This window comes from Hipposideros armiger, unplaced genomic scaffold (genome assembly GCF_001890085.2).
Source record: "Hipposideros armiger isolate ML-2016 unplaced genomic scaffold, ASM189008v1 scaffold_377, whole genome shotgun sequence".
Classification (NCBI taxonomy): Eukaryota; Metazoa; Chordata; class Mammalia; order Chiroptera; family Hipposideridae; genus Hipposideros; species Hipposideros armiger.
In genome coordinates, this window is record NW_017731727.1 from 880,320 (window position 1) to 891,677 (window position 11,358).

The 11,358-nt window shown below is 46.9% G+C and overlaps 1 protein-coding gene across 4 annotated transcripts in view; it reads left to right on the forward strand.

The window, feature by feature from the left end:
• ATG4A (autophagy related 4A cysteine peptidase) overlaps positions 1–11,358 on the forward strand; it is a 60,160-nt gene that overhangs the window by 42,826 nt on the left and 5,976 nt on the right. For all 4 annotated transcript variants that reach the window (XM_019662442.1, XM_019662441.1, XM_019662443.1 and 1 more), the window contains 6 exons: positions 183–281; positions 3,222–3,323; positions 3,501–3,573; positions 6,014–6,093; positions 6,761–6,948; positions 7,070–7,148. In XM_019662442.1, the coding sequence (XP_019517987.1) occupies positions 183–281; positions 3,222–3,323; positions 3,501–3,573; positions 6,014–6,093; positions 6,761–6,948; positions 7,070–7,148 (621 nt within the window). The remainder of the gene's footprint in view (positions 1–182; positions 282–3,221; positions 3,324–3,500; positions 3,574–6,013; positions 6,094–6,760; positions 6,949–7,069; positions 7,149–11,358) is intronic.

An 11,358-nucleotide genomic window follows, 5' to 3' on the forward strand; every position in this document is an offset into this window, starting at 1 on the left:
ACTCAGCATTATCTTTGCAAGTTCCACCCTATAACAAACCCTATCTGATATCCGGCTGTATCCCTTGCCTCTCTTTTCAGAGTACGTGTGTCTGTCTGTCTTGTATAGCCCCAGATATGCTGATGTTTTGGGAAAGGGCAATTTCAGGAACTCACATTCCTTCCCTTCCATTTCGCCATCAGGGGGAACGGGCCCTTCATCAGATGCTGGCTGGGGATGTATGCTACGCTGTGGACAGATGATGCTGGCTCAAGCCCTTATCTGCAGACACTTGGGCAGGGGTGAGTTAAATTTGTCCTCTAAACTGCCTCAGAGACCGCTGCAGTCGCACTTACTGCTGGTGGTTTCCCATCGGTACTGACCTTGAGGAACCCTCAGTAACAGAGCTGCAGGTCCTAAAATGCTCCCTGTGAGCTCAAGTGGTGTGGCTGACAAGTCGACAGAGCCTCTCATGAGAAAGAAACAGCCAACATTTCCTTGTGATTCACCAAGCCAGAGAGGTGTTTCCTGGGGCAGAACTGGACGTGGAGGCAGGTGTGTCATTTAGTTTCCATCTTCGCTATTGTTTGAATGAGTCCTTAAACAGGCCAGATAACAAAGAGAGGAAGAAGGGTGTGGTGGTAAGTCTGTTTCTTGACCTCATTGAAAATATCTGCTTGGTGAAGGATGTAAATGACCTAAAGGAAGTGCCTAATGAGGGAACTAGTGCTATTTTGGTCTGGATTCACTGAGGATGTCCATTTGATGATGAAGGAATACTTCAATTAGCTTCTTCAAGAGGCCTTTTCATTAAGAATGTTCCAGTAATCATTGTTGGAACTCTTGAGTCTTGTTTCTTAAGGCACATGTGTGCTTCCCTATCGGTATCTGTAGGCTGACCTTGGCCAGATGCCAGCTTAGGCAATCGGGTGAAAGTCCGGTTCCACTTGGGGATGAGGGAGTGAAAGGACACCTTGGATGAGATTAGGCTGCTGAACTCACTGACTGTTGCTCTTTCAGATTCGGAGAGATGGAAAAGTCATTTGCTTTCTTCACTGCACAGCCCAGCACTCTCTGCTGCTGTTATCTGAGATGATTGGGGAAGGGCCTGGGGAGGTTTGAGGGCTTAATGCCTTCTTTCAGGGTTTAGGATATCTTGTGCCTGCTTCCCCTGGGTAGTATAGTAATTTCTGTTTAACAGGTAAGGAAACTGAGGCTTAGGAAGTAAGATAACTTGTCAAGGGTCAAACAGCACGAAAGCATAGATTTGGGAATAGAATGCAGGTCTTTTGACCCCTTGTTTGGTGATTTCTCTATGGTACCCACACTTCTTGGAGCACTTCCATTTTTTTTTCTTCAAAACTTTTTTTTAATTGTATTCTATTGGGGAATTGGGGAAGGAGAACAGTGTTGAGGAATTGGGGAAGGGGAACATCCAAGTTGTTGTCCTTCGATCTTAGTTGTGGAGGGCGCAGCTAGCTCAGCTCCAAGTCCAGTCTCCATCCAGCTGCCTGTCGGCAGCTCACGGCCGCTCAGCTCAAGGTGCTGTGTTCAATCTTAGTTGCAGGAGGCGCAGCCGACCATCCCATGCAGGAGTTGAACAGGGAACCTTATTGTTAAGAGTGCATGCTCTAACCACTGAGCCATCTGGCCGTTTGTTGGCAGCTTGCAGCAGCTCAGCTCATGGTGCCATATTCAATCTTAGTTGCGAGTGGGCGTAGCCCACAATCCCATGCGGGAGTCGAACTGGCAACCTTGTTGTTAGGAGCATGTGCTCTCACCAGCTGAGCCATCCTGCCACCTATTGGCAGCTCAGTGGCAGCTTAGGTTGGGTGCAGCTCACTGGTCCATGTGGGAATCGAACCGTTCACCCTGTTGCTCAGAGCTCGTGCTCTTAACCAACTGAGCCACTCGGCTGGCCACAGCACATCCAATATTATTAGTTAACTTTTTCTCATTTATAAAACACTTCAAGATGATTCTTCTGCAAGTGAATTTTGTGGAAAGCAAACTAGAAAAAAAACCACAGTCAGCAGTCTCAATTGTTTTAATATAAAAGCAAGTAGCAGGAAGAATTTGGAAATAGATCTTATAGCAAAGATGAATTAGAAGATGTAATTTTGTGAAGAAGTGTTTCCTATTTGGTTATTTTACAATTGAGGTGGGTTGTTTACTTATCACTGTCATCAGAAAATATTTAGTGGTACTTAGCAGCCAGCTAGTCAGGATTTCCCCAAACTTGGACAGTTTGGTAGCTGATGAAAAACGGTTGCATACAGTTTACCTTCTGAAGACTGTGCTGAATACAAAGTTTAAAACTTTGGTTTCAGAAATCCTATTGTAGAAGCAAAGAGATTGGAAGACGCTGGAGGTAGTGGTCATTGGCTTCAAGTGTATTTCAGTTGTGAATTCAAACTCTCTCTAAAACCTCAGGAGAGAAGTTTGTCTTAGAAGCAAGCTAAGCCCCATTAGACATAGTTCCTAGAGCTGAGGGAATGGGAGCAGTGCATCCATCCATAGCAGCGATTATGGTGAGTTTTTGCAGTTGTCCTTCATAGAATGTGAGGGGCTGTGCCTACGGCACAGGTGGGATTCCTACAGATGTAATTATTTTGGTTTTGATCATAAGGAAACCTTGAACACCTGATAGCAAAAGTATTTGTTTTTCCAAAGCTCAGTGCGGACTTTTTAAAGGTTGTGTAAAAATGGCAGCATGTGATTTTTTTAAAGCTTCCTCAGTTGTGAATTGTATCTGCTTCCCTATGAATTGTGCGTCAGAATAGCACTTCCCCCCATGAGACTCTTCTGGCAATGCTGCTAAAATATAAGGGCAAGTCCGTTCCTTGCTGTCTGTGTGGAGATGAGACTCTGGTGTCTGGGTGTTATTTGGATATATTACTAGGTTTGGTGGTGACCCCCTGGTCACTAAGGAGCTGACCAGAAAGGCCCTTGTGAGACTGTTTCCGTGTTTTTCAATGTTTATCCAGCTCCAGCCGTGGGGCTAAGTCAATTCCTTGGTCCACTTCTTGTTTTACTTTCCACCCACTGAATCTCTGAAAGTAATCAGTTTCCAGATGTCTTTGTCATCAAAATTAAAGATAGTCAGGAAGGGTCTACGCTGATCATTCCCACCTTCCTGATACAGCTTCTTTGTTGTCCTTCTAACCTTGTGGTTATACTAAGAGTTCAGAGAAGTAATAAGAAATTATAAAAATGACTTAACTCCTTTTTTTCCCAAAAAGACTGGCACTGGGAGAAACAAAAAGAACAACCCAAAGCATACCAGCGGATCCTGCAGTGCTTCTTAGACAGAAAAGACTGTTGCTACTCCATCCATCAAATGGGTAAGGTCACATCAGTGCATTAAAGACAACACCTGTACCTGCTCCTCTCGTCCCCTGCCTTATATGTGGCTTCACTAAGTTGCCCAGTGCTTAATTATTTATGCAAAACAGTAGGATTTTGTGGCGTGCTGGAAGACCTTTTGCTAACATGTTTATTTTTTTTCCACATCAAAACAGCACAAATGGGTGTAGGAGAAGGGAAATCAATTGGTGAATGGTTTGGACCAAATACAGTTGCACAGGTGTTAAAGTAAGTAAAAGAGTCTGGCACCCGACTTATTCTGTCTCTCATGCCTCCCTCCTCCACCAACTCCATGTCCCATCAACCTAACTGTGCTTGCCATCCCCCTAAGCCACCCCTCCCCCTAAGCCACCAAACGTCTGTACCATTTTGCTCAGGCAGTGCTATGAAATGTGTAACTGGGGACATCAGTTTTGGAAGAGCAAAGTTACATCGTTGGTACCAGTATATGTGGAGGCACCTTGTTGGACTCATTCAGTATCCCCCACCCACACAGACTGCTGCTCATGTGCTGGGGAGCCATTAGCATGAGGGCCACTTTGAAGCCAAAGTGTTCATACTGAGCGGGGGAGGATGAGCCAGCCTAGGCGAGACATGGACTCCCAGCCTGTCTAGTATAAAAAACTACCATGAATTTATTTATTCATTTAATATTTACTGGGTGCCATTACTGTGCTAAGTGCTGGGTGTACAGAAATGAACTAGACACAGTCCTTGCCTCAAGGAACTCATGATTTATTGGAGGAGACAAATTCCATGGGAGTCTTGGAATCGGTCTGTCATCTCTTAGACTCCAGGCACCCCAGCATGGTACTTTCATACTTGTTCTGTTAAACCCCAGAATTTACCTCCCACATCAAGAGGCAAGGCGAAGAGGCCAGGCCCATGGTTTGGCAAGTGAATGAGGTGAGTGGATCTGCACCCACACCTGCGGCCCACCTCACCTGTTCTCACTGCCCTTCCCGACAACATATCACCCCATGAAAACTCCATGAGGGCAGCGCTTGCGTTTGTGTTGTTCACTCCTGTAACTCGAGCACATAACACTGCCTAGCACACATAAGTACTCAGTAAATATTTGATGAATGAATGAAAATGGCAGCCAGATCTGGGGCTGGAGTTAGGCATCAGAAGACTGAAATTGCTGGGCCTCCTTCGGTGTGGCGTGCTTCAGTTCTGGGCTCTCTGGAGCATGATGGTGGGGCCTGCTCCATGCACAGTACACATGGGGTACTGATGCAGTGATTAACTAGTCTTCAACAAACTAGAACACTTGGGAAATACACTTGTGAGGGGAGTCGTCTGGATTTCCTGGGGACTCAGGTGAAACTTGCATCTTGGCTTTACTCCTTGCTCACAGTGTAGGCTGTCTGACACCACTTTCTCACCCTAATCTATGATGCCTTTTGGGGCACTGTTGGCTCTGCTGAGTGAGGACTTGGCAGTATTTCTGGAACCCAAGGCAGAAAGTATGGAAGATTAGAATGGTTGTGCTGAGCCCCAAACCCAGCTTCAAATGGTTGTGTCTTTAAGCCATATTCCTCAGAATTTGCTTCTTTATTCTACATTTTGAGGTTCCCAACAACAAATAAATGGAAACATACATTTTTAAAATAATTTTAGTGGGTTCCGATTCATGATCATTATTCTCATTAACAGCAGTATATTATCATTATTATGTCATTGTTGTTATTTTGGGAAAGATAATACATTAGACTGAGTAGAATAAAAGTGTAATAGTAGTTAGCGTCTTCCTAGGAGCTACTTTGGTTTGGGAGACAATGTTTTTTCTTTTGTCCAGTGAGACTGGACTTTACCCAAGAATCCCAGAGTAGCCTGGTTAAATGTGTTTTCTTTCAATCTGGTAAGAGAAGAAGATAAAGGAGAAATAATCATGGTACTTTGCTCAGATCTCAGATAAGCACTTAAAGGGGTTTTCTTTCTAATCTCTTCTGGAGTCATGCAACTCAGCATGCTCTCTCATCAACTGTTGATCAGTAAGGCCCCATACGCAGCAACGCCATCTGCAGCCCAAGTGTCCTTAACCAGCATTGCCATGCACGTGGAGAGGGAGGTGAGAGGTCACCTCTCTCTCTCCCTCTCTCCCTTTCCCTCTCTCTCTCCCTCTCTCTCTCTCTCTCTCTCTCTCTCTCTCTCTCTCGCTCTCGCTCTCGCTCTCGCTCTCGCTCTCACTCTCTTTCTCTTTCTCTGCCTCCCTTGCTCTCTCTCTCTGGATTTTTTTGGGGCTTATTTTCTATGTTCCCAAACAAATATAAGTATATTTTAATGACCGTTTCCTTTTATTGAAAAGAGCACTAAGTCAGAGTTTCTTCTATTTAAGACAAGAAAACAAAATCTCTTGGGAGCAGAGGCACTGGTAAACTTTTGTCTTTCACCCAAGAGGAGTAATGTCATATTGTTAGGTAGACTTTTCCATTTTTTAAAGCAGGGTCTCCTTTTCAAGGTTCAGAAACTGTGACTCTGTGGTCAAGGTCCCTGGACACGGAATGTTCCAGAGCTTGGTCAAAGGAGCCAGCACTGACCTGAACCCCAGCTTCTCTGAGGCTCAGTGTTTGGTGACTTCAGGAACGCTGGGCATGGATTGCACTGCTTCCTGCTGGTATTTCCATCCTCCCCAGTTGTGACTTCATTGTATGTTGCTTTGCAGAAAACTTGCTTTATTTGATGAATGGAATTCCTTGGCTGTTTATGTTTCAATGGATAACACAGTGGTCATTGAAGATATCAGTGAGTCCCCAGCCTGTTTTCCTTGGTGGTGGGTGATCGGGAAATTGGGGTGAGAGAGAGACAGAGAGAAACAGAGATAGCAGCAGAGAGACAGACCCCACACACACATTGATTCCCCACCAGGGCAGGGGAGCTTAGGTGAGCACAGGACTCTGGTGAATCACCCGCTGCACCCTTTTTCCTCCTCCCTCTCAGCTCTCTGAAAGGGGGAAAACAATGAGAGGATCTTTGCTGCTCCTCAGTGGGCTCCCAGACCTTTCGCTGCAGGACACACAAGGTGGGGATAGTCAGTTCAACCACAACAGGTCTTCTACGGAGGCCACCCCCTTATCCAGCTCTGTGCTCCCCACCACGAGGTTAGAGAAACCAAAAGATACAGCCCCTGTCCCAAAGGCCTTTGCAGACTAGTTAAATGAGATTCTCTCAGTGAGGTCGTAATTTCTCACAGGCGGTAAGGGAGTGCTCAGTTGCCGGGAGGAAGAGAAGTAAGGGCTGCAGGAGGGGCCTGGGCTTCCTGTGGGAAGTGGGACAAGCTGGGCCCTGGTGGCAGAGAGGAAGGCCTTCCAGCCAGCGGGTGTCCTGTGCGGTCTCCCTTAGTTTTCTCCTTGGCACACTTAGGGCTGGATTCCCCGAATTTTCTCACCCAGCTCTCATCTTCTGTTTCTAGAAAAAATGTGCTGCGTCCTTCCCGTGAGTGCTGCCACAGCTGGTGAGAGCCCTCCCGACTCTCTGAATGCTTCGAACCAGAGTAAGGGCACCTCTGCCTGCTGCCTAGCCTGGAAACCCCTGCTGCTCATTGTGCCCCTTCGCCTGGGCATAAACCAAATCAATCCTGTCTATGTTGACGCCTTCAAAGTAAGTTGCTTCTTTTTCCGAGCCCTTTGCTGCCTGCCCATCACACCACCATGTGAACACGGAGATCCGTGAGCAGCAGTCCATAAGTGAGTTGAGAATCTTGCATTCTCTTTCCCTCTAGGAGTGTTTTAAGATGCCACAGTCTTTAGGGGCATTAGGAGGAAAACCAAATAACGCCTATTATTTCATAGGATTCTTAGGTAAGAAAAGAGGAATCACAAGTAAGTCATTGTGGGCTAGGGGAGGGTGGGCAGAAGGTTTGCACGGGAGACCAGGCGATTTCAGTTAGGGGGGCCTTGTCCAGCCCGGAGATGCTGTGGCCCCTGATCAGCTCCCTCTGTCTCCGGCCTGATCTGTGCAGAGTAACATTTCTGGATGTCTGACGGAGAGCACATCCCCCCTTCAATGCCTCCGCTTCCTTGCCCCTTGATAAGATAGTTCCATGCTGCTTTCCCACTGGACTGCCCCAAAGTCACAGCATTGCTTCAGCACATCTCTCTCCTTCCTGTGGGCCCAGGGTGGCACTCCGCTGGCCTGGTTGATCCCCGTCTTACTGGGATTTAGGCATTCGGGCTAGGAACTGTCCTCTGTCTTCCCGGGCCCACGCAGCTGGGCCTGCTGGCTCGTTGTTGAGAACCCTGACTGGGAGGGAATTAGAGGAGGCAGAGACAGAGGTATCCCTAATCTGATAATGGGGGCTAGGCCCTAAAACCACTAACCTCCTAATACAGATGCTCGCGAGCAGCCTGACCTCCCCTGCCTAGGTTGACACCCGTGGAAACCCAGCCATCTTATTCACTAGCTATGACCAGAGACATTTAAGGCCCTTGGCACACAAGGTGAGCCAGTCCAGTGCTTCTCAAACTTTAATATGCACATGAATCACCTTGAGAGCTTATTGCAGTGCAGGTTTGGCAGGTCTGGGGGTGGGCCCTGAGAGGCTGCATTTCTCATATAGGTAGTGCTGATGCTGCTGGTACGCACACCATGCTTTGAGTACCAAGGACCTAGACACCTGGTCAGTGCTGAAGAACACGGGGGAAGGGAGTGACGTGGCTAGGGGAATTTGATACAGGGCTCCTCTCACAGGAGCGTAGTGGTCCCAAAGCGGGCCTCGAAGAAAACTGCAAGGGACAACCTTAGCTAGGCAAGGGGGAGCATGAGGGCTGCGCAGAGGACAGGGTGAGATGGGCTCAGTCACCCTCCCAGCATCTCCTCCTTGGACATTCAGAGAGCTGAGGTGAAGTGGAAACACACATACCTGGCCTTGTATGACAGTCTCCCAGTTGCTAGCTGTGTGACTGCTGGAAAAGAGTGTCAACTCTTTCAATCTCAGGTTCCTCTTATGGAAAAAAGGGTTAACACCTCACTTACCATGTTCTCACCTCACAGTAGAGCACTCAGCAAAGAGCCAGGCATATAGTTCACACTCAGTAAAAGGTGCCTCCATCCTTCCTGACCTTGACACCGCTTTCCTTTTCTCCATCTTTCTTCCTCTCCTTGAGGCCTGGGTTTCTACACAGTTGCCTCGACTCTCTCTAGTGCTGCCATCTATTGGTCTAACCTATGAACTACAGCTTGATGGAAAATTTGGAGGCTTTTATTTTTCTAAGTAGAAAACCAAGCATTTGGAGCTATATAAATTTTGATGTCCTCCTTTGTTTCTAAGCTTTTGAGTTCCTGTCAAAGAAAATGTTGCAATAATATATTTCCTGTTGTTTGTGCTTGAGGATAAGGTTAAAACAGATTGGAAAATAACTTTGAAGGGATTTCAGTGAATGGTGTGTGATTCCCAGACTCACTGGCCTCCCTTATCCCAAGTTACCCAGGCAGAATTTGCCAAGCTGGTGTAGCCGTTCTGTTTCCTGAGGCTCCTGGGTCAGGGTGACTGTGTGGAGTTTAACTACTCATACAAGAGGCATGGGCTACCCTCAGTTTCTGAGACAGAGGTTTACATAGTGCCCATTAACTTTTTTTTTAGATTTTTTTTATTGGGGAATTGGGGGGATGGGAACAGACAAGTTGCTGTTGTTTTGTTCTTCAGTCTAGTTGTGGAGGACGTTGCTTCACTGGCCCAAGTTGGCACCATCATTGTGCTCTTCCCGGGTGAGGCAGATCAGCCGCCGGCCTCTGGATGGTCGCTGACTGCGGTTGCTGGCTGCTCACACTGGCTGCTGGCTACATGCGGTAGCCCATGGCAACCCACTGCAGCAGGGGCTGCAGCCTACGCTGTCGCCGATGACCCACGGCAGCCCAGCTCCAGGTCGAGCTGTTGTTCAGCATCTTAGCTGTAGAGGGCAGTGTCACTGGCCCTCATATATGGGATCTGAACCGGGGCCCTCTGGCGTTCCAAGCCAGTTCTTAACCATCGTGCCACTTGGCCGGCCCCCCATTAACTTTTAAAAATACTTTGTTTATGGGCCGGTCGAGTGGCTCAGTTGGTTAAGAGCGTGAGCTCTGAGCAACAGTGTCGCCGGTTCGAATCCCACGTGGGCCAGTGAGCTGTGCCCGAGCTGAGCTGCTGCTGAGCTGCCAGTAGGTGGCAGGATGGCTCAGCTGGTGAGAGCAGTGCCCCTAACAACAAGGTTGCCAGTTCGACTCCCGCATGGGATGGTGGGCTACACCCCCCGCAGCTAAGGTTGAACACAGCACCTTGAGCTGAGCGGCTGCAAGCTGCCTACAGGCGGCCGGATGGAGACTGGACTTGGAGCTGAGCTAGCTGCGCCCTCCACAACTAAGACTGAAGGACAACAACTTGGCTGTTCCCCTTCCCCAATTCCCTAACATTGTTCCCCTTCCCCAATTCCCCAATATAGTCTTAAAAAAAGTTTTTTTAAATCCTTTGTTTAACCTTCACTCGAGGCTCCAAAGTCCCCTCAACTCCCCTTTTCTGACTCACCCCCATACTGTGTTAGGTTAGGGAGTCCGGATTGGTAGAATGAGTGAAAGGATGGAATGGATGAGAACTGCCATTTTCTGAACACTGTCTTGTGCCAGGGACTCTGCAGTGTTCTCTCTAGATAGATAGGTATAGATAGTTACGTAGTGATGTATAGAGATAGTTATATAGAGATATATAGATATAGATATAGTTATACAGAGATGTATACATACAGTTATACAGAGATATATAGATAGATATATAGAGATGTATAGATATAATTATTTGAAGATGTATAGATAGAGATAGTTATATATATATATATATATATATATATATATAGTTATAGTTATAGTTATAGTTATACAGAAATGTATAAGTATAGTTACACAGAGAGGGATGGATAGATAAACAGATGAATGGATATAGTTAGCATAACAGCCCTGTGAGGTAGAGATTGTTATTTACATTTATGTATGCCTAGTGAAACTACGATGTAGAGGGGTTGTTTCCTCCAGGCCACCTAGCTAGGAAGTAGCAAAGCCAGGATTGGATCCATTTGGCCATCCCTATCTACCACACCACATTGCTTCCTGAGCACCCTCTTGCCCTGTTGGGAAGCTGGGAGAAGCCATTGGTGTAGGAGATTATGGCCAAGGTGAGACTCTGACTGGTAGATTTTTCCTGCATTTGCAGGAGACATTTGTCCCCTGTGCTTTAGTAGAGGTTGTCCCCTGGAGATCAGTAGCGTGAGCCCTGTGTCTGCAGATGGTTGACCAGCCTGCCTCTTCTCCTTGGGCCTCATTAAAGACCTTGGTTTAGTCTCCTCATCATTTCTAGGACTTTTTATATCTTCGACTATATCTCTTTTAAGCACTCTGAGAAATAGGCCAGCCCAGAAAGCCCCACTACACACACACACACACACACACACACACACACACACACACACACACATATGCACGCGCACATACGCACGCATGCACATGCACACATATGCACACACAAAAGGGCCAGAGGCAGAGAGGACGCTGCTATTATTCCCAGCACCTTAACTCGAAACACTCTGGTAGAATGCTCAGTTCTAGCCCTGCTTTGGATTTGGATTTTCCTGTACACAACTCCCTGCTCCTCTTACCTCTCTGGTCTCAGGTAGGCTTCCATCTAAACACCCCGGTTGGTGCTCTTCATTGTGACCTGCGGCTTTTTGTTATAACTGATGTCACCCTGTGGACTGGAGGAATCTGTACCTTCCCTTTGATAAATTGAGCCATATGGCAGCACTGATTTCCGTATACTCTTCAATATCTATTTGTAGGGGAATACTTTTGAATCTAAGAAAGATACCTCTTCTATGACTTTGTTCAATTTGTATTCTGTTTGAAGCATTTCACAGAGATGAAATTTTCCCATTCTTATACTACCCTGTGAGGTAACTGGAACAGGCCAATGACCCCAGTTTAAAAATAAAAAAATGGGGCCGGCCGAGTGGAGGGTTGGTTAAGAACTGGCTCAGGATGCCAGAGGGC